At 38.5% G+C, this 24,423-nt stretch overlaps 1 protein-coding gene across 1 annotated transcript; it reads left to right on the top strand.

Moving 5' to 3' along the window:
- The first annotated feature begins 11,356 nt into the window (after nt 1-11,356).
- LOC124244263 (olfactory receptor 2W3) lies at nt 11,357-12,301 on the top strand. The gene has a single exon (XM_046670754.1). The coding sequence runs from the start codon at nt 11,357-11,359 to the stop codon at nt 12,299-12,301; it is 945 nt and encodes a 314-aa protein (XP_046526710.1).
- The last annotated feature ends 12,122 nt before the right edge of the window (nt 12,302-24,423 follow it).

Raw genomic sequence — 24,423 nt, 5'->3', positions numbered from 1 at the left:
ACAATAAAGAACAACTCTCTGTTCCAATTTTTAATGTTTTTAATCATCTTATGTTTCACTTTCTAGAAAGATAGTGGGTACTGATTTCCCAAGTTTTGCCTTTAAAAATTTATAACAACAAAAAATACAATAAGGTGGCAGGATATAAAATGAAATAAAGTGATATTAAAATCACTTTCTTCACATACACAAGAAATAACGCAGTAGAATATATAATGGAGAGAAAATCTCACTTATAAAAGCAACAAAAATGATGAAACATTTAGGAACTAAACTCAATAAGAAGTGTGTAAGACTTACATGAGGAAAATTTGAAAATAATCCTGAAAGGTAGAAGCAAAGATATGAAGACGTGGAAAATTACCTGCCCAGGGCTCAGGAGTGGAGCCATCACCCCTGTGGGCAAAAAACTGAGTCAAAGAGGATTATTCTTGTCTCAAAATCTAATGATGTTTGCGTGGGTAGGTTTCTGACTTGCTTTGGTCTCATGACTCTTATTTGATTTCTTATTTATCACTTTTAGAATGGGACTGTCTATCCTACATCTGTCCCATTATTGCGTTCTGGAACAAGATAGCGTGTTGTCTGGTTTCACAGGTTCAAGGAAGGAGAGGAATTTTGCCCCAGGATGAATTATACATGGAGACTCTCTCAGACTTGATTTGGATACTTGGATGAGATTTTGAACTTAGAGTTGATCCTAGAATGGATTAAGATTTTAGGGATATTGGGAAGAGATTAACATATTTTGCATGTTAGAAGGGCATGAATTTGGGGGGACCAGAGGGCAAAATGTTATGGGCCAACTTACATACCTCCAAGATTCCTGTGCTGAAATCCTATCCCTCAGTGCCTCAGACGTGGTCTTCTTGGGAAACAGGTTTGTTGCAGATGTAATTAGGTAAAATGAGTTCACACTGGAGTAGGCTGGGCTTCTAATCCAATATGGCTATTGTCCCTATAAAGAGGGGAAATATGGACACAGACACACAGGGGGAGAACACCATGTGAAGACTGGAGTGTAGACGCCATAAGTGAAGGGACTACCAAAACTAGGAGAGAGGCCTGGGATGGAACTTTGCCTTGCTCCTTCACATGGAGCATGGTCCTATTGACACCTTGACCTCAGACTTGCAGCTCCAGAATTGTGAGACAGGAAATTTCTGTTGTTCTAAGTCACTCAGCTAGTGGTACTTGGTTATGGAATCCATAGCAAGCTAATATAATGTATTTTATTCTCAGGAAAGATAATTCAACAGCAGGAAGATGGTTAGTTCTCCATTAGTTAATATTAACTTCATGTTATTAAATATAACAAAAACTCTGTTAGTCAGCTTGGTCTGCCATAATGAAATACCATAGACTAGGTGGCTTAAACCACAGAAATGGATTTTCTCATAGTTCCAGAAGCTGGAAGTCCGAGATAAAGATGCTGGTCAGTTCAGTTCTTGTGAAGGCTCTCTTCCTGCCTTGAAGACATCCACCTTCTCAGTATTTCCTCTCACAGTCTTTCCTTAGTGTCTGAACACCAAGAGAGGGAAAGAGAGCATGCTTTGATGTCTCTTCTCATCAGGACACAAATTCTGTTGGATCAGGGCCCCACTTTTATGATATCATTTAAACTTAATTATTTCCTTTGGAGCCCCATCTCCAAATTTAGCCAGACTAGGGGTGAGAGGTTCAGCATATGAATTTATGGGGGGATACACACATTCAGTATAAAAAAACCCAACACAAATAACATATGTTTTTTTCTTCAAGCAATACATGTGGATTCTAAACTTTATACAGAAAGTAAACACATAAACCAGGCAAACGTTAAAAATAAGGAAAATATCAGGGACTAGACCTTCCTGAGACTAAATTATCCTATAAAGTCTCTATCATAAAATAATGCAACATAATAAAAAGTCCATAAATTGGCACAATTACAATTAGTATTTGTGTTGGTAGGTGAAATCTCAAGTCATTGGAAAAAAGAAAATTTATTTTTATGTTAAAATTAACTTATTTAGCTAAAATTTAAATGCAGTACAATTCTGGAGAATTATTTCAGATAAAAGAAGACTAAAGTAACCATAAATAAATGTAATGTATTATTCTCAATAGAATCTTGGATCAAAATAAAACAATTAGAAAGATCTTGTGAGGTAAAATTCTTAAGAAGTAAAAATATATTTCAATAATAAAGAGTATATTTTGATAAATCAAAATTAAGAGAATTTGACACCAGTAGACTCTCAGATGAAAGGTATATGCCATAAAGGATGAAGAACAAATAAAGTGATAAATATGTGGGATAAGATAAAATAATATTTATTACAAAAGCAGCAATACTTACATTTACTAAGGGTTTCTTTGTAAAGGGAGAGATGTAAAAGCAGCTGACAGCAATGAGGGGAGTTTAGGTATTTTAATATCGTAAATACCCTTTACAAAGGTAGAGGAAGTTTGAAGTAAAAATGGAGAAAAGATATTTCAAATAAATCCTAGCCTAAAGAAAGTGGGTTCATCAGGAAAAAAGACATTAATAAGAACAAAGAAAGTCATTTAAAATAATAAAATTTACAAATACAATTTAAAATTTGTATGTACCTAGAACAATGTCCCCAAAACATATCATATAAAAAAGAGCGAACTAAAGAGGAAAAAAAGTACTGGGAGATTATAATACACTCTTCTGTGTAGTTGACAGAAGAAATAGATGTAAATTAACAAAATATGAAACAGCACGGTTCCTAATGGACACATAAAACCATACACTTAACAACAGTGGAACATGTGGAAAGTTTACAAAAACCGATCACGCAGGGGCCATAAAATAAAGCATAACAAATTTCATAGGATTCAAGCCTCTGACGACAGTGTTTGAATTCAGAATCTAATTTAAAAAATAAATAAGAATGTCTCATGTTCCTGTAGATTATAAAATATTGTTTTAAATAACATTTAGGCCAAAATAAAATAATTCATGTATCAAACCTGTAGGACACTTTAAAGGCATGACTTAAGAGGAAATTTGGAGGCTTAAATATGTAGATTAAAATAATTTTTAAAATTTCAAATCAATGAGTTAAACATCCTTTTAAAAGAGTATAAAAGAACAACAAATGAAAAGCAAAGAGAGTAAAAGGAACAAAACACACAATGGGGAGGACTAACAAAGCCAGATGACAGTTCTTTGAAAATATGAATAATATTGATAAATGTCTGCTGAAATTGACCAAGAAATAAAAGAGAACGTACAAATAGCCATTGTCAACAATGAAAATAAAGGCATCACTAGAGATTCCACAAAATTACATAGATAATAACAGGATACTTATTGATTCTGTGATATGTTTATTGATCCCGGAATATACAAGTTCATACTACTAGGACACATGTACAAAAAAGCATGATAGCATTACCTGTAACTGCTAAAAACTGAAGACAGCGTACGTATTCATCAGCAACAGAATGCATAAATAAATCATAGTATAGCCAGGAAATCAAGTCTTACACAACAAAGAAAGTAAATAAACCCATGATACAGCAGCATGGATGAAGTTTTAAAATGTAAATAATAAACAATTCTATAAGCAAGTCACAAAAGAATATAAACAATACGATCCAATCATATATAAACCAAATCAATGGGCATTGTTAGGAGAACATAAACAGGGTTGTATCTTTCAGATCAGAATATGGAATTTAGAGTTGGTATATTTTAAGAGGTCAGGATTATATGAATTTAGTGGTTTAGAGAGTAGTAGAAAGGGTTAGAGATGGAAATTGGAGGAAGGAGTTGAGTAGTGTGGGATTTGGAGTGAAACATTATCACGTTTTTAAAAAGGTAATAGCTTAGGATTTTAATCAAGTGAAGACGTACGTTTAATAATGGGGCTGGGAACCCAAAATGTGGAGAGACTGTGGCGGAACAATTTGCCTCTTATATTCAGTTTAAAGCTAGTTTTCCGCATACCATTCCCAAGAAAATAAAACTTAGATATAATAATGCTATATCAGAGTGCGTTCCTTAAGTCTACTCAAAAATTGTAGATGCGAGATTTGGGTAGAATCAGCATTAATTCTGCAGAGAATATTAACCTTCTCATGATTACCATTTACAAAGAAATGTTCATGTTTTCCAAGCTCTAAGTCTTTTCTTATTCACGTTTACAAATCCGGATCTCTCTAGTCTTTTCAAATAATTCTGTAGTTTCTACACAGTGCTTATTCTAGTTACTACTCTAATAGTAAATTTTAACATCTACTGATATTTAATATCAATGTCTGTGGAAATTAACAAAAGGAGCCCTAAGTAAATTGAAGTCAGGAAGGCCTGCAGGGGGAGCGCTCACACCTTATCATACATTATCAATTACACCTAACAGGAAGACACATCCTCTTGCATCTATGACAGGAAGTAAAGCTACTTTACTATTAAAGGGAGATTTCTCTCACCGCCCAGCAACCCCCAGAATCGAGTGAAGAACCCGCGTTGAGCATCTTGTGCTCTTTGCTTCTGTGATTTGCTGCCTGTGTTCAGTTTGGTGAGTCTCCTCTTGGATGCTGGGCTCCACTCTCCTTACATTCTGAGCTCCTTAATCCTGAACAAAGTCAAATTCTACCAGGCCCCTTCTCACATGTGTGGCCTCTTATTTCTGCATGTTGTTAAAACGTGCCCAATCTGTTCACAGAGGGGAAATCACTCAAGACATTGCCTTCTCCATCTTCACTGTCCCATAAGTGGAGGCAGAAGCCAGACACTGTGCCCCCATCACTGATGATTTGATTTACCTTGTCACTCAAGGATAAAGTGGAAATGCAGAGCAGCACTTTAGGTTGGATTTGAGAAGTGTCGTGGCTTCCTGGCCCAAGAGGAACCACTGCAGCTGAGGTGGCTGGAGGAGGCGGGTGAGCCACCAGGCAGAGAGTGCTAGAGAGCAGGCTATTCCAGCAGAGCAGGGCCCTAAGGAGCTGGCTGAGGCCAATGCCTAGCCCTGGGTCTTCATACTCATTCTATACATCACCTCTCAAAATGTTGTAGTCACCAGGAATGTAAGGAACATTCTATATAATTATATGGACTAAAACCTTTTTTTTAATTGACTCTTTCCTGCTTTATGTGCTCCTCTTCATCTGCTGCACAGGAGAGCCTCTACCTGTGCGATGTCTTGGGTCTGCTCTCCTCCCCACCTCTTCCCTTCTACTGTGCATCCCTCTGTTATTAAACATCAGACATTTTTCTAGCCCAAAACATTATAGTAGCTAAAATAATAAATAGTGACTAAAAAGTCAGCCTCCAACATTAGATTCTAGTTTTTCTGAAGATATAACTCTCCAGAGCTGTATCTACAGTTCAGCTGAATACCGGATGATTTATTCAAATAACTAACTTGATCATTTCCCCCATCCCCCAATCAGGTGACTGGTCTGTCAAGTAAACTAATAAGTTAATAAGCTAATGATTCTAGCATGTGGGGAAGGCCCTGAATGAAGGGAACCAGAAGGAGGGTGATGTTTGGAGCTGGTAGAGAGCAGGAAGTAAAACAGCTTCGTTACAGGAAGAAAGAGCCAAGAAAATTCAAATTGGTGATTTCAACTGTTAATGTCCCAAAGGGCAGAGAAATTTGGAACACTGGGATCTATCAAACCCATCTGCTCTCCAAACACCATTCACATCTTCTGTGTGCTTCTGGGGCCCTCTGAGGCTCTGCTCTCTCATCATGTGGGGAGGAGGGAAGCATGGAGGTGGTGTGCATATGAATAGAATACGTATTCTACAAATGTACAAGTTCCACACATTCACCTGTATGGAATATGCTCTTTACTCTCTGATTCTGTGACTATATCTTCTCCAAAGTACACAAATTATAATTTTGACAAATTCCTTAGTACACTGACTCAAAATAGTCTTATTTTTCTCTAAGATTGCCTGACTGATTCCAGGGACTCTATTTCTATTAATTTATTTACTTATTGTTTTTAAAAGTTTAAGTTCTGTGGTGTCATTTTTGCCTCTACAAAAGCATTAAAATGTGGTGGTCGTATACACAATCTAATAAATCAGGGTTTCATGATATTGCTCACTTTCCCCCTTGTTAGTTTTTGAAAGTAAAGTATAAAGCCAGGTCTGCTGACATCTTCTTTTAAAATCCAAAGACAAAAGAAATAAAAATAAATAAAACAAATAGTTCACTCTTTTAGCTCCTTAAGGTAATAATAAACTTTGTATTAATTGATATACTTGTGAATTTCTTTTACTATCTAGGACAATGGGTATCTTTTTCATTCATAAAATTCTTAGTTAAAAAAAGGTCAAATTACTTTTGCCTTATTTTCAGTATATTTAAGAAAAGAAAAAAAGCATGATCGTGTTCCAGGTAGGATGGGACCAATTATGCCTCAATTGCTTCTTAGACACATGAGAATTCTTGGAAACAGGGGAATGGAGCACATGACCAGCAGTACTTATGTTTTCAAAACAACAATAGAATGAGTCCCCTATTTTACATAACGATGTATTAAATTATTTTTATATAGAGGGACAAATTCTCATGGTACTCATTTTCTGTGTGGACCCTATGGGAGATTGGAGAGTCTGATACATGCCTACAGCACACTTCAGTGTATGTACTGATGGCCTCATGGGTTTAGAAGTTTCCCCAGAGCTTGGAGCTGTTGATGAATTCAAACCACCGTCAGGGTCCCTCTCTAGTCTTTTCTTGGGAGAGTTGCATCATGTTGTCATTTCCATAAATATTGCTGCACAAATATCATGGTCCATGACACTTATTGAGGAGTGGGCCAAACCCAGCAGTGGCACTTTCATTTCCTCCCACATCTAGAATCGTACCTGGCTGGAGCACCTGTGTGCACTCAGGAGGAGAGGGCATTGCACATTCCCACCGTGGTCTTCCGGCTAAATCTGCACCTTCCAACTTTTGACCTTTAATGGTTCTTTGTAGCTTACAAGTAAAAATGGTGAGTAGATTTCTAGATTTAGAAGCTCAAAGCAGAAGTGTGCACTTTCCTGTTGGCTTGTTAAATATAAAAAGCCATGTGGAGTCCCCCAAAGGGAACGAAAAAAAGAAAATGAGGAAATTTCTCCTCGATCTTGGAAAGTTTATGGATGATGACAGAAATCTACACACAAACACATACATCGTGACTCATACTATTTGCTTTTAACACAGCAATGAATTTTTCAGTGCAAAATGATGTTTAAAAGATGAAATATAAAAGTACTCAGGAGACAAAATATGAAGAGACACAAACTAGAAGGGTTTTGATGTTGAGACTGGCATTTGTCAAGAGAGACTGAGACTTATGCAGATGTAAGAAAATGCAATCAGAAATGTGAATTTCATATTGAAAAAAATAGCATTGAAAAGGGTACTATCAATCTCATGGGGGGAGATGGGAAAATGTTAGCTGATGACAGGGGTGATCTTGGCCTGCTCCCTGGTCTGAAAACATTGATCCCATTTCATATCATCTGTAATTGTTGCCACACTTTTTGTGAGTTTAAAACTCTAATCTTCAAGATTAAAGATGCTTTTCAAATAAACTAAAGTCTTTAACAACATGACCGCTCACCCTCTAGAAACTGAAAAAAGTTCATTTTGCTGACTTTTAGTTTGAGTGTGGGCATTTCTGAGGTAGCAGGTGCATTTGGGGTCAATAGTGTTCATATTGTTTGACCGGCAGCTGCAGGGAAACATATATTTTACCCTGTGGCACACTGTCAGCACACTCACTCCCAATCACACACGTTGAACAGACGTTTTACAAAGCAATAGTTCCCTTCGTGCAGGTGAGATGCTCTGCCTTCTTCAATTCCAGGCAAACTCATGCCTGAAAAACCACGAGTTGTCAGGCACTGGTTTCATTTCATTGCATGACCTTTCCATGTGTTACTACACACGTGTGTGAGGAGAGCTCAGGTCTCTCCAGTTTGGTACTTGATGATACCTTTCAGCTTTTCTAGCTTTGAGCAATGAAAAGTAAATGCTTCCCTAAGGTAGGAAAGACTTGAACTGCCACATTTAGCAATTAGTTATTCATTCTTTGAGATGCTACACTGAGTCCATGTGTAGAAGACAAAAGGACGAATATTGCCCTATCTCTCCTCTCACCAGGAAACTGGTAATTAATCCACATGTCAGACCATAAAATTTGCTATGTGAAAGAACAGGTGAACAATTAGGTTAAATATGAAGATATTTACAGCAGCTGTAGAAGGTACTTATAAAGTGTAAACAGCAAGAGGAAAGGCGGGGAGGGTAGGAGGCTGTTAATACTGGACCAGTATTAAAAATAGAACCATAAAAATAGAAAAAATAGAACCATTCAGAAAGTGAAGGCCCTCTGTGTTCCAGGTGAGAGATCTGTTTCTTCCATGGAAAGAGGCATGTGTTAGCAGCAGGACTGATGGCAAGACAAGTGCTCCTGTCTTGTTCCAAGAGGAGGAAAGAGCAGTATCTTGGTTAAGAGCTGGAAAGATATGAGGTATTAACAAGACCATTCTCTTTCAATTGTTGCAAATCTTCCTGTAAAGAAGCCATTCTTCCTTCTACATCAAAGTTGAGAAGACCAGCTCAGAAGGAGGTGGGAGCTCAAGTTATCATGAAAACTAAACTCATGCCCTTTCACTGAGTTTGGCTTATTTTCAGCTCCTCATTTTCACTTTTCTCTTATTTCATAGGGTTCACAATTTTAAGACAATGAAATGGTGCAGTTGTTTGTTGTGAAACACGGACTTTATTAAGGTGATTAAAAATTTATTTCAGTCTGTTTTCCTTCCTAACTCCCTGAACTTCTTTCTACTTTTATTCCTTTTCCAGTCTGTAGTTAAAAAAGAAAAATTTTAAGAGGGATGGGACAATTATCTCTGTAAAAGAGGAATGAGAAAGTTAAAAGGATATATTAATAGACTAAAAAAATCATTCATAGGGAAATTTTCTAAATAATATACTATACATACATGCATATGCATTTTTTAAAATTTCACAATTCAATTATTAATTATTTAATAAATAAAGGATCATGTAAAATTGAAAATCTACCTTAAACCCCATCTCAATCTCTAGAAGTGTCTTTTTTTTAACAATTCAAGGTATGCTTCCAGATATTGTTTCAATTTTAATATAAATATACATATGTAGAGAGAGGTTGTGACCAGAAAAAATGGGATTGCACTACATATAATCTCACTAAACATTATATTTTGCTTTCCACTTGTTTGAAATTATTAGGATTTTTGAGAAAAAAATCAGAGAAGTCGTATACATATACTTATTTCAATTTAGTAGTTTTTTTTTCTAGTTCTTAAAGTTGCTATTTATTAAATTATTTCAATAACTTCAAACATATATATTGTTACTGAGTATTATCCAGTTCAGTCAACGCTGTATGAAGATTCTTGAGGAGGTGTAATCACATGTTGCAGCTTAATAAGTGAAGGACACATCCCTAGATGCAGACTTAGTGGGTCATAAAAAACACGATTTTAAATGTTACGGAAGACAAATGTTTCTTTTGTTAAAATAATATGTACAATGTTAAAATATATGCGCAATTTAATTAACGATGTTTTTTAAGATCCCACCAAAGATACTATGCCAATTTAAATTCTTATCAAGAGTCAATGGGCTTATTTTCCTACACTTTTCCCAACTCTGTATATACTATATTTTTAAATACTTACCTATCTAGAAAGAAAATACTTTTATATTTATATTCTAAATTTATATCCTTAATCATCAGTGGGAATAATTTAATGCTTTTAAGTCAAGTTTTTGTAAATCTTTTGTCTGTGGACCTCTTCTTCAGATCATTGTCTATTTCTTGTTACATGTTTTCTAGCCAATTTCTTGAAAAAATTATTAAACATGGCAGCTTTTCAATTGTCATGTTGAATTTCTCTAGTATAATCATTATTCTTTAGACTTTGTTAATTGTATTTCTTACAGTGTAGTCTTTTTAAGAAATATAAAAATTTATCTATATTTTGCTTCAGAGCTTTTGAGAATTGCAAGTTGCCTAGCGAGATCTACCCAAATCCAAGGTAACCAGGAAAAAAAAGAAAGAGAACGACTATTATGCTTTCATATAGTAGTTGTATTTTTTTAAATGTTTAAATGTTTGAATTGTGACTAGTTTGGGTGAATGGAGTTAATATGTGATTCACATTCCCCACACCTCAAATGCCTGGTCAATGATGATGTTTCAATTATTATATTATCAAAGTATCTTTAGATATATAGTAAGGATAGTTTCTCCTCATTATAATTGGTTTTTTTCCCCAGAATTTCCCTGACTACTCTCATAGGCTTATTTTCTCATTCCCTGTTTGTATGACACATCAGCTTGATGTAACACACATATAAACTTTCATATTTACTGTCTTTCATATTAAGAAAAAATCTCAAAACATGTCTGTAAAACAAATGAGGTAGTTTGATTAGTACCATTTTAGAAGAGAAAACTATGAAAAGGTAAATGAGCTTTCCAAGATCTCATAATTGTAGCTGTTGGCTAAGGGATTGTAACAGGGGACATGGGGGCTCTCTATCAGTCTGTAAGACTAGTGGTTTATGTCCTCAGACATGCTTTGCTTTGAATGTCATGCATTCTTGGAATTGCAATTTGAAAGAAGTTTCTGCATATATATGTGAATTGTAGCATTAAACTTTTATTATCTGTGGCAAAGATTTGTGATTGTTTTTTCCTCAAGCAGTATATAGTACTTAGAAGGAAAAAAAACCTTTTTTTTTTTCAATACCAGACCCAAGTGAGAAAAAGAGAGAGGGAGATTCTCTTCATGTGTATGTTGCTTTAGTCATATTCTACTGCCTCATGCATCATCTCTTTACTCAGGTACTTTACCTCAAGAATGATGATCAGATGAATGAAGTGTGTCTTGGGGGCATTCTCCATATAACGAGTATTTCCTAAATACTATTACTTGATGATTCCGGGGTTCTCTTTTGGGCTTTGAGGCTTTAGCAGGAGTGTAGGAACTTGTGTCTTGAGAAGAATCAGTGGGTGGGTCACAGCAGGATTTGTCTTTCCTGTCATTGGAATTAGAGTCAGTACCAGCAGTGAAGGGTAAAGATTCTAACCCTCCTTCCTGGGTTCAGAATCAGTTATGCCCCTTTCTTTAATTTGCTCAGCTCAACACTTATCTGCCTCAATTTCCTTTTCTGTAAGCCAGAGATAATAGGAGTGTCAACTTCTTATCACTGTGGTTGAGGTTAAATGAATAAATAAATGTAAACAGCATAGAACACCTAGCTCATAGTAAGTGATCCCTTATATATACTGTTACCATTATTAGTATCCATATTTCTCTTCAGTTGCAGTAGAAATGGATGGAACCAATGGCAGCACTCAGGGAAATTTCATTCTTTTGGGGTTTTCTGACCGCCCTCATCTGGAGAGAATCCTCTTTGTGGTCATCTTGATTGCATATCTCCTGACACTTGTGGGCAATACCATCATCATCCTGGTGTCCCGGCTGGACTTCCACCTCCACACTCCCATGTACTTCTTCCTCACCCACCTCTCCTTCCTGGACCTCAGTTTTACCACAAGCTCCATCCCCCAGCTGCTCTATAACCTGAGTGGAGGTGACAAGACCATCAGCTACACAGGCTGTGCTATCCAGCTCTTCCTATTCCTGGGTCTGGGTGGTGTGGAGTGTCTGCTCCTGGCCGTCATGGCATATGACCGCTTTGTTGCAGTCTGCAAGCCCCTTCACTACATGGTGATCATGAATCCATGCCTCTGCATGGCCTTGGTGTCGGTGGCCTGGGGCTGTGGGATGGCCAACTCCTTGGCCATGTCCCCAGTCACCCTGCTCTTACCACGCTGTGGGAACCACCATGTGGACCACTTCCTGTGTGAGATGCCTGCCCTAATCAGGATGGCCTGTGTCAACACAGCTGCCATTGAGGGCACTGTCTTTGTCCTGGCAGTGGGCATTGTGCTGTCACCCCTGGTATTTATCCTGGTCTCCTATGGCTACATCATGAGGGCAGTGTTACAAATTCAGTCAGTGTCAGGGAGGCAAAAGGCCTTCAACACAAGTGGCTCCCATCTCACAGTGGTCTCACTTTTCTACGGAAACATCATGTACATGTACATGCAACCTGGGAACAGTTCTTCACAAGACCAGGGCAAGTTCCTCACCCTCTTCTACAACATCATCACCCCCCTGCTGAACCCCCTGATCTACACCCTCAGAAACAAAGAGGTGAAGGGGGCACTGAGGAGGCTGCTGCTGGGTGACAGAGAGGTAGGAAAGAAGTAAGGGCAAAGGGGAGAGACGGGCATCACCAAGCTGATTGTCATTTCAGTTAGGGACCAGTGATGGCATCTGGAGCTGTTGGGCCAAATCTGGGCTTGACCTGAGCTTCCAAACCTATGTCTTTACCCAGACTACCATAAGACTGTTCCAGTTACAACATTAAGTGTTCTGATGAATGAACTGCACAACACACATCATCCAAAACTCCTTTATATGATCTGTAAAGCAGGACAAAAGGACAAAGCAGGATAAGTGTGTGGTTATAAAGATAAGTTCCCATATCCTATACCAGAGTGCCAAAGAGGAAACTGCTTGTCTCCAACAGACTTTGTTTCCATACTTGTTTTGATTAATCAACAACTTTCTTAGGATTTTAGACAGAATGATCACAATCAACCACTTCTCTTGGCTGACAGCCATTAAACAGGGGAAGTCAGCATGGCTGGTTGTTTTCTATTATTTCCTAAATTCCCGTCAAAAGGCTTTAAAAATTGTGTTGTTTCTTTTACCTTGGTTCCCAACATTTAGCATTTGCCATAATGTCTGGTGAAGATTCTGATAAACGAAGAAGTTAACCTATAGCAATGATGTATGTGTAATTTAAATATTAAAGCATCATTATTTCTCAGGTATGTTTTCATTAATGAGAAGGACCTGGTGTTTATTAAGTTCCTGCTCTGAGTCAAGTGCTCACAATTCGTCTAATCGTCTCTGCGTTTTGTGGGAGGTCAGCATGACGCTCACTGTCCCTGTTTTACCCATGTGATACTTGAAGCTTGGAGGTTAAACCATTCACTCAAATAGAATTGAATCCGAGATTTACTCCAAGTTCTGTGACTGTCATTTCCTGCTGTTTCTATTGCTACATGAATTTCTAAAGAGCAAAAATCCAAAAGTGTATAACAAGTAGTGTCCAAGACCCTTTAGAGCTAAAGAGCATGACTGGGCTTCTGTTCCTTACACAATACAGTCCGGAGTGTATGAGGGGAAATGTTTCCCTGGAACCTCTTAGGGTTCCTGTATGGATTTGAAATTTTAGCTGACAAAGATAGATTAACAGAGAAAAGCATACAGATTTATTTAATATAAATTTTATGTGACACAGGAGCCTTAAAGGTCCAAAGAAGTGATTTTTATGATGGATTTGATGAAGAGTTAACAGAGGTGGAGAAATATGGTATGACAAAGGAGGTAGGAGCTAAATGTAACGAATTGGAGAATTGTAGCAAGGGCTGTTTGTTCAGGTTCCTCTCCACATACCTCCATCTTGAAAATAACTATAGTCCTTTCCTCTAGGTGTGGGGGGCACCTTTCACATGAAGGTCGTATGACCTGCTTTAAGGGAAGGTCAGAAAGTCCTTCTTGTACCTGCTGTTTTACAAATTCCTTTGGCTCAAAATAGTCAATATGCCAAAGTGCCATATTTTGAGGTAGCTCATCATGAACCCTGCCAAGGATTTCTCTCCCTTAATGTAAAAGTGAATTACCTGGGATAATTGTTAATTGCAGATTCTTATTCAGTAGCTATTGGGAGGGTCCAGAGATTCTGCCTTTCTGCACACTTCCCAGGTGATACCCTCACTCACTCACTCACTGCTGGCCCTCAGACCCTATTTTAAGAATGTAGGAAATAGGTCACCCACAACTCTCATTGCATGCATACAGAGGACAGGAATAGCTGAAATTGGATTCATAGGCTAAACGAAATGGGGAGGGAATAATGAGAAGAGCTAGGCTGAAGGGGCTCCTCATGTGTCTGCCATCACTTCAATTCTCTGTCCTCAGTTTCAGAGCCTCTTTTCCTAGGCGGACTGTATTCCCACCCTTTCCTTTCTAACCTCCTCACTCCTTCACCTCACCTCACCTTCAGGGTCACCATCCCCAGTGGGATCATTTAAGCATAAGCAAAACCAGGTCTACTGGAAGGGGAATTCCTGTGCTTCAAGGGGACCCTGGTCTGAATACTCAAAACTGCCGTTTTTAAGAAACAGTGATGTAGATGGGCTGATGCTGAATAAGAGAATGAGAGTTATCTGCCTGACAGTCCCAAGATTTATAGAACTCCACAATACCACCTTGGTACCAAACCAACTAAGAGAGAGATATAATAAAGAATTGGGGTGGGGCTCCCAGGACTTATCCATACTTATCTTCTTCTTGGGAAGAACTTACTAGTCATCCTGTGTGAATCAGCAGAGCAGCCCCGTGGGCTCTGAGGTCACAGTTTTCCAGCATTCCTGTCTCTGGAAAAATGTCCTGGAGAGAACAAATAAGGTTTCCATAACTCGAGTGAATACCAGGAGTTAGTGTGCACAGTGGTGAGGGATTTTTGTTGTGTTTAGTCTGCTAAAGAACAAAATTCAAGAGAATAAACTTTAAAGACCTTATTGGCTTTATTCGGTAATTCATGAATCATGCACCATCCAATCTAGCAGATTGAAAGAAGCTCTGAGGTGATGTACAAAATGATATAGTTTCATACACAGAAGGAAGAAGGAATACGGAAGTCATACTAAGAAAAGGCAGATTGGTTGTTGCAAGGTCGATTTCCTTACAAGGGTTGGCAGGGATTTCTCAGGCAGATTACCTAACTGGTGCTGATCAGGTGATTCCTGATCGTCTTGTGTAAGATTCCACTTCTGGGAAAGCTGAAACTGTGAGTAGGTTGTCTCATTTTGGTGACATGGGACTTAGTATAGTTGACTCCATTGAGTCCTGTTGTTTTGTTTTAAATACCTCTGATCATCTTCTGATGTGGGGTCACCAGTAAAGGTAGTTGCTGTGGAATTGTGTAAGAGACTCAACTCAATGGGTCTAAGCCAGAGAAAAGTTTATTTTACCTGAGTCCTATGTTCCCAGAAAACAGCAACAGGTGAGAAATCTCCACCACCCTTTTGTGCCCCAGGAAAGGGCTGACTTTGAAGAATAGCTCTTCCCCAGATCACTCAGATAAGTCCCCTCTCTCCTGTTCCTCAGACTCATATATCTCTTGTTTAGCTGCTCTGTAAATCCCCAGGCTCATTCCTTTTCTAGAATATATTCCTCTTGTTGAAGTAAACTTCTACACCCAAGATGGAGCCACTCCTGCCCAGGGTGCCATATCAGCAAACCAAGTTTTCTTTCCCTGTAAATGCTCTACTCAACCAGAAGCAGTACATCCAGTCTGCCAATCCCCAAACGCTAAGCCAACTCTGGGGTGTATACTGATTTTATTGTTCCCAGATGTTTCTACATAAGGTCAGATATGCAACCTCAGCCAAGCGTGCCCTGCTTCTGCAGTGCTGCTTCTGATGCTTTATGAAATTTGCTGTTGCCCAAACAACCCTAGGAAGAGCACTTCTCTGCTTGTGAGGCACTGGACTCCCCCAATCTATGGATTGTTTTCCCTTTAAAAAAAGGCATCAAACTCATTGCTAAAACATTTTATTTTTGTCACTTGACACTCATTAAGGAATGTTCTTTCTATTGCAATAGCCTGGATAAAGTCATCTCCTTAATTTCCAGTGCATTTGGTTTCACAGTAATTTTTTTCTACATAATGTTAAAACATTAAGAATAGAAATTGTGCAAAACTGCGAGGCAGAACAGAATAGAATAGAATTGCCCTCTCCGTTAGGTGAATGACTTTCTTTTCCAATCATTGCTTGATAACTACTGCTTTTTCTTCCTCCCTTAATGCTCTGTGTGTTCCTCTTCCTTGAATAGACACAACATTTTATTTATTGTCTTATCTTTCCTTTCTCTTCTTCTTGTCAATCACTCCTTATACTGCTCTAGTCAAGTTTTTTATTTTTCAATTTTTACTACAGCTATGGATTCTTGTTCTACAAACGCCACTTCTATCATGCATATTATTAGCAGGTAATTTTCAGAAAAAGGTAAAAATATGACTCATACAATATAAAAGCAGACTCATGTTCAAGGATTTATTTTACCCATAGGTTCTGAGGCAATTAGATAGATGCTATAGCCAGCTTAATGGAAATGTCAAACCAGTACAAGTTTACTGTGTAGAGAAATATTTAGCTGAATTGCAAATGAAGCAAAACCAGTTCTCCACTGGGAGGAGGAACATCAATTAACTGTCTATTAAACATGGCATAAATTTCAAATCTATCAGTAGCTTACAACTAAAGGGAATCTTGTCAAGATGGTAGTGTAGGCAGACTCAGAACTCACCTCCTCCCACAAATACAGCCAGGTTACAGTTATTCTTGGAAAAATTACCCTGGAGAAAAAAAGTGAAAACTAGATAAAAAGAACCCCCACAACAAGGGACATTCCTGACTGAGGTGGAAGAGGCAGAAATTCCTTCTGGAGAGAAAAAAGCCATCTTCACAAGCCACAGACCTTCACAGTCGGCCAGGCAGGAACAACCCTAAGGTATGCAGCCCTCCCTGGAGAAGTGGAGATCTTATCAGGCGTATGTTATCACTATAAGCATCCTTCAGACTCAGCACAACTGAGACGAATATCCTACTATCTGGCTTCACTGGCTATTAACTGCAACAGGGGAATACACCAAGAAAAACTATTGGATGAAAGCCGAAAAAATCTGCCTCTTAAAGGGCCCATGCTCAAATTCAGCAGTCTTAGAGAGCAACCTAAAATCACCAAAATAACAGCTGCACAGACCTTTGGTGAAAAGAGCCTCACCTGGTAGGCTCTGGGTGCATCTCGGTGAGAGGTGAGACCTCTCCAGAGACTGAGACTTTAGTGACAGCCATGTTTGTGACCTAGTACAGGCATGCTGACACAAATGCTGGCAGATGCAGTTGAAGTTCTTCCCCTGTCCTGATAGCCCACTAGAGCACAGATTTAATCCAGCCCAGCCAAGGCAGGAAACCCACCCTAGAGACTGGCCCCACACAACAGCAAGCCCTCAGGCTACTTGTCAGCCTGGATAGGCTGGGTGCCTTGATCCTCTCCAGGCAGGCAAATGTGTCCACTTCTGTGGGGCATGGCTGGTGTGAGGACTAGGTGAAATGTGGGGGGGGGGCATTGGGCATTGGTGGAGATGTGGGTGCCTTTGCAGTGGGGCAACTGGGTATCCTCCAGGGGATCAGGAAGTGTGCATGGACCAGGCTGTGTCGACAATGTGTCTGGACCTGTGGGGGTGGGGATTATCAGCAGCAGAAGACCTGTGCTTCACAATCAGCCACAAAGAGGATTGGCTCGACCTTCCAAAGCCTGAAAGAATTGGGTGTTCCCATGCCAGAGCTAGCCCCAGCCAGCTGCAGTCCTAAGAGAGCTGACAACAGCCTTACAGGCCTGAGGCCTATAACAACTATAAGCCCTTGAGCCTAGCGGCCAGCTACACAGGGTACATACTCAGTTAACAGGAATACTGCAACAGGAGTGTGCCATTAGACCTTGCAGTCAATGGTGCTTGGACTCCCCAAACCCAATTTACAAACAGCCTGCCAGGGAAGGAAAGACTAGAGTCCCTGGGTCTCTGCAGTAAGAGCAACCCTGACACAGCAGGACACAAGTAGCCAAAATAGGGGTCACTCCTGGATTATTTGGACTGGTGATGAGCGGGAAGCACACTGCTGAGCCTCAAAAGTCATCTTATACATAAGAACACTTCTCCAAGCTCAGGAAACATGGCTGACTCACCTAATACATAGACATAAACACAGAGAAAGACGCATAATAAGGAAGCAAAGGAATACATTTCAAGCAAGGAAACAGGGGGGAAAAAACAGAAAAAGGAGAAAATGAAACAGAAATAAGCAATTTACCCAACAAAGAGTTCAAACAAAAACTCATAAAGATGCTCACTGATATTGGGAGAAAACTGGATGAACACAGTGAGAATGTCAACAAAGAATTGGAAAATATAAACGAGAACCAATCAGAAATGAAGAATATAATAATGGAAATGAAAAATTCACTAGAAGGGTGCAATACCAGAGTAGATGATGCAGGAGAATGGATCAGTGAGGTGGAAGAAAGACTAGAGGAAATCGCCCACGCTGAACAGATAAAAGAAAAAAGAATTAGACAGAATGAGGACCGTCTAATTGAACTCTGGGATAATATCAAGCACACTAACATTCGTACGATAGGTGTCCCAGAAGGAGAAGAGGAAGACAAAGGGGAAAAGAATCTATTTGAAGAAATAATAGCTGAAAACTTTCCTAACATAAGGAAGGAAACAAACAGACATTCAAGTACAGGAAGCACAGAGACCACCAAACCAGATCAATACCAAGAGGCCCACACCAAGATACATTATAATTAAAATGTCCAAAATTAAAGATAAAGAGACAATTCTAAAAGTGGCAAGAGAAAGGCAACAAGTGACATACAAAGGACAGCCTATAAGGCTAATGGTGGACTTCTCAGCCAAAACACTACAGGCAAGAAGACAGTGACAAGACATGTTTAAAGTGCTGAAAGGAAAAACCCTACAGCCAAGAATACTCAATCCAGCAAGATTGTCATTCAGAATAGAAGGAGAGATAAAGAGCTTCTAAGACAAGCAAAAATTAAAGGAGTTTATCACCAAGAAACAAGTTCTACAAGAAATGTTGTAGGAACTTATTTAAGTGGGAAAGAGAAGATCACAAGTAGGGATAAAAAAATTATTTAAAAAACAGGCAATAAAATCACTGGTAAAGGCAAAAATACAGTAAGGTAGTAGATCAACCAACTATGAAGATGATCTATAGGTTAAAAGACAAAAGTACTAAGATTATCTATTACAGTGATAAGAGGCTAATGAATAGACACATGCAAAACAAGAGATTAGATATAATTTCAAAAACATAAAACGGAGGAGGGGAGTAAAAGACCAGAGCTTTTGGAAAGGTCAAGCTCAAGAGATTATCAATTCAATATAGATTGCTATATACCTAGAATATTATATAGAGACCTCATGGTAATCACAAACAAGAAACCTATAATAAGTAAACAAATAAGTAAGAGGAAAGAAATCAAGCATATTACTAAAGAAAGCCATCAAAGCACAAGGGAAGAGAGCAAGAGAAGAAGAAAGGAACAGAGAATAACTTCTAAAACACCCAGAAAAAAGGCAACAAAATGGTAATAAACACATATGTATCAATACTTTAAATGTCAATGGACTAAATGCTCCAATCAAGACACAGGGTAGTCAATTGGATAAAAAACAAGACTCATATATATGCTGCATACAAGAGACACACTTCAGTCCTAAAGACACTCCCAAACTGAAAGTGAAAGGATGGAAAAAGATACTCCATGCAAGTGGGAAATAAAGAAAGCAAGGGTAGCAATATTTATATCAAACTTTTTTTTTGAGGAAGACTAACCTTGAGCTAACTGCTGCCAATCCTCCTCTTTTTGCCAAGGAAGACTGGCCCTGAGCTAACATCCATGCCCATCTTCCTCCACCTTATATGTGGGACACCTACCACAGCATATTGTGCCAAGCAGTGGCATGTCTGCACCAGGGAGCCTAACCAGCGAACCCCAGACTGTCGAAGCAGAATGTGCGCACTTAACCACTGTGTCACTGGGCCGGCCCCAAAAATAAACTTTAAAACAAAAGCTATAACAAGAGACAAAGAAGGGCACTACATAATGATAAAGGGAACAAGTCAACAAGAAGATATGACACTTGTGAATATCTATGCACTCAACATAGGATCACCTAAATATATAAAGCAACTATTAACAGACATAAAAGGAGAAATAGACAGTAACACAGCAATAGTAGGGGACACTCCACTTACACCAATGGATACATCATCCAAAAAGAAGATCAATAAAGAAATGTTGGCCTTAAACGACACATTAGATCAGATGGACTTACTAGATATATATAGAACATTCCATCCAAAACTACAGAATACACATTCTTTTCAAATGCACTTGGACCGTACTCCAGGACTGATCACATATTAGGCCACAAAACAAGCCTCAGTAAATTTAAGAAGATGAAAATAATACAAAGCATCTTTTCTGACCACAAACGTATGAAACTAGAAATCAACCACAGGAAGAGAATCAGAAAAGCCACAAAAATGTGGAGATTAAACAAAACGCTACTGACCAATGATTGGTTCAATTAAGAAATCAAAGGAGAAATCAAAAAACTCCTGGAGACGAATGAAAATGAAAATATGACATGCTAAAATCTATGGGATACAGCAAAAGCGGATCTAAGAGGAAAGTGTATAGCGCTCCAGGCCTATCTCAACAAACGAGAAAAATCTCAAATAAATAATCTAACAGTGCACCTAATGGAACTGGACAAAGAAGAACAAACAAAGCCCAAAGTCAGCAGAAGAAAGGAAATAATAAAAATCAGAGCAGAAATAAACAAAATAGAGACTAAAAAAAATAGACAGAATCAATGAAATCAAGAGCTGGTTCTTTGAAAAGATAAACAAAATTGACAAACCTTTAGCTAGACTCACTAAGAAAAAAAGAGAGATGGCTCAGATAAATAAAATCAGAAATGAAAGAGGAGAGATTACAACAGACATCTCAGAAATACAAAAGATTATAAGAGAATACTTTGAAAAGTTATACGCCAACAAATTGGATAATCTAGAAGAAGGGGGTAAATTCTTATAATCATACACCTTTCCAAAACTGAATCTAGAAGAAGTAGAGAATTTGAATAGACTAATCACCAGTAAGGAGATTGAAACGGCAATCAAAAATCTCCCAAAAAACAAAAGTCCAGGACCAAATGGCTTCCCTGGTAAATTCTACCAAACATTCAAAGAAGACTTAATACCTATCCTTCTCAAACTGTTCCAAAACATTGAAGAGGAGGGGAGGCTTCCTACCTTATTCTACAAAGCCCACATGGTCCTGATACAAAAACCAGACAAGGAAAACACAAAAAAAGAAAATTACGGGCCAATATCACTGATGAACATTGATGCAAAGATCCTCAACAAAATATCCCAACTGTCTTATGGTTATAGCCTCAGCTGCAAAGTTAGTAGAAGCCTCAGCAGATTTAACCCCAGGAAATGACATTTAGTCACAAACTCCACATGCTGTCCAAAGTCTTTTAATTTCTGAATTGACTCAACATTTCTCTGTGGGCATACTAACCCCTTATGAGATCCTTCCACTTTCACCATGTAGTCTATATCTTAAATATTGCAACGTTCCTAATCCTCTGTGTTCCTACCTCTGCCTGATGAAGGCAAGCCCCATGACTGCAAGATGATAATGATCTAATTTGTGACAATGCATCCTGATTTACAAGATGCCATTTTGACCAATTCTGATCTAATTTTGTTGGTTGATGTGTCATACTGTAAAAATAGAAAAAAGAATTTCCCAGCTGGCAATGCTGTTACTGCCCCATACAAACTACTTGAGAGAAGAAATCTCTCATAAGCTAAATCCACCCAAGAAGCAGAGCTCCATGCCCCTATCAGAACATGCCAGTTATCAAAAGGAAAAACTGTTATTATGTCACTCATACACATCCCTGGTGTACTATGTATTTTTAAGAGAAAAACTTAGCATTGGGCTATATCTAATATTCCCCTTTGAGATGTTTTTCAGTTGAGCTAGGCTTCTGCCTCAGATAAACTGTGACTGAAAAGTGCTCTAAACCATCTCTAACTCTGACCATGAAAGCAGCACCTGCACAGAGGGATTGGAGGTGACCTAACCTCCCCCTGCCATGTGTACCTTGTTAGGCACATTTGGTGCCATGCACAAAGGAGTTTGGAGAACTATGCATGCGCCAACTGTTCCTGGAAGTCGCTGCCCCTTTCCCAGAACCCTGATGATGCCATGACCCCTTGCCTTTTAAAAAGTCCCCATTACCCTGTCTCTGAGGAGAAGGTTTTCAGAGCACAAGCTCTGCTTCTCCATTCCTTGATCAATGAATAAATTTTCTGCTCTGCTATTCCAAACCTCATCTTGTTCTATTTGCACGAGTGACCTGAGGCAAAAAGATCCACTTGTGGGTCACTGATGTGAATCAAGGCTGCCCCAGGGAGAGAAGCCCAAGTCATCCTGGCCTGCATGCTGATCTATATGACCTGAATCGCATCTAAAGTTATACGATCACACAGTAACCAGACCCGACCTGCACTGATACCATTTTAATGATTTTTTTACATTATCTTTCCTTTGTCTAGTAAAAATAAGTCACATCCCCATGCCTTATAAATTTAGCCCTAACTCTCAACACATTGCATCCCTTCACTGCCCATGGGTCCTCTTCCCATGCTTGTAGCCTTCACTGCCCATGGGTGCCGTTCCCATGCTTGCTAATATAAGATCAAGAGCAAGAGTTGATTACAAGGGACTGAATGAACTGATAAGGGTGATTATAATTTTTGTGACTTTTTGTTTGAAATATTGCTGATTTTTAATGTTTTGTGTTTCCAGATTTAAGCTAAGTATGACTTAAAGCACAGATAACTTTGGGTTCTGGTAGACTGGGAGGATCCTTGCTAAGTCCACTATTATCAAAGTTCTATTTGCCAAACATTTACTTTTCCATTTCCATGTGGGTTGCCTTCTTCCCCTCTGAAGACCCAAACCACTACCCCAAAGTCCTCCTTGTCTGTAGCTGAAGATACTTAAACAGGCAGCCTCGGCCAGTTGGCTGAGTTGCTCAGTTTGCCTGAGCCTCTCCCATGTATACATGTTATAAGGCTTTGTTTAATTTTCTCCTGTTATTCTGTCTCATGTGAATTTAATTCATTGTCTGGCCAGAAGAACCCAGAGCGGGTAGAGGAAATGTCTTCCTCCCCTATAGTGGGTGACCTCAGAACCTGATACTTGTGACAAGCATCTGAAGGAGGCAGTCTTGTGGGACTGAGCCCTGAAGCCTGTGGGGTCTGCACTGACTCCAGGTAGTATCAGATTTGATTAAATTGTAGGATATCCAGTTGATGTCAGAATGTTGGAAAAGTGGTATTGGAAAAGACACCACACATTTAAGGTCAGGAGGAAAAAAACTTCTCATCGCTTGAGTTTTTGTTTTTAGTAAAACTGGTTAATTTCTTACTTTATTACTAGACATAAATTATTTGCATCTGTACTGGGCACAAATATATACATTAATATGCAACTTCACAGATTCTGGGCCCTGATTATTAGTAAATAGTAAGTCAAAATCAGACGCACTTTTGCTTATTTTCTTTTTTAGGTAATTTTTCATAACACTTGGGCTGGAATCAACATAAGCCCTGCTTCCAAGATACATTTTTTTTTCACATTGGAAAAAATCATGATGATGATAACAGTGAATATTGATACATGATTTACAAAGGGCCAGATACTCTTCTAAGTAATTTACAAATATTTTATTTAATCTTTCTAATAATCCTACTGAGTAAGCAACGTTATTATGCATATTTTATAGAAGATGAACATGAAGCTCACTTATAACGCTAATCTAAGATCGTGAAATGTATAAGGAATAGAAAAAGGATTTAAAAACACATAAAATTGAATCAATGAGATTAGAGGCTATCAAAGTAATGAAGATCAGCTAAGGATAGAGTCAAAATTCAACTTTACATGACTCATTTAAGGACATATTTCTCAGCGTGTAACTAACAATCCCTTTGAGTGATTTAAATGTTCCCTGAAGCTTGAGAACCACAAAGTGAGGTGATTTAGACATAAATTCCTCCACTCTGCTACCTCAGGACGGTTAAATATGGGTATGTTGCTTAAAAATGTTAACATTGTCTGCATTCTGGAATGCAGAAGTTCACAGGTCAAAGGGCTGTTTTAAGGATTAAATAAATTACATGAAATATATGTAAAATGCTGAGCATATTTGCTAGCATGTAGAAATGCTTAATAAATAAAATCTATTATCATCATCCAACAGTTAAAAAAATGAAAAATCTATATTTCAGGCAGTTAAGTCATATTTGTTCAGTTTAAGGAGTGGAACTCCTGATTTTGCTTTTCAAAAGTCCTTGCATTTGCTATTATCCTCACAGTGCCATATCTCTTCACCTTCCCATTCAGGGTTATTTTGCCTTTAGCAAAACCTGGGTGTTAAATTAGTTCATTGAATCATTTACTCTTTTTTTTCTTTAAGATTTTATTTTTTTCCTTTTTCTCCCCAAAGCCCCCCGGTACATAGTTGTATATTCTTAGTTGTGGATCCTTCTAGTTGTGGCATGTGGGAC

The sequence above is a fragment of the Equus quagga genome, chromosome 8 (genome assembly GCF_021613505.1).
Source record: "Equus quagga isolate Etosha38 chromosome 8, UCLA_HA_Equagga_1.0, whole genome shotgun sequence".
In the NCBI taxonomy this organism is placed as follows: domain Eukaryota; kingdom Metazoa; phylum Chordata; class Mammalia; order Perissodactyla; family Equidae; genus Equus; species Equus quagga.
The sequence above is the reverse complement of the archived record's forward strand: the minus strand, read 5'-3'. Positions and strand labels throughout refer to the sequence as shown.

Coding starts and splice junctions, on each gene's coding strand:
- LOC124244263 (XM_046670754.1), top strand. CDS start 11,357: ATGGATGGAACCAATGGCAGCACTCAGGGAAATTTCATTCTTTTGGGG.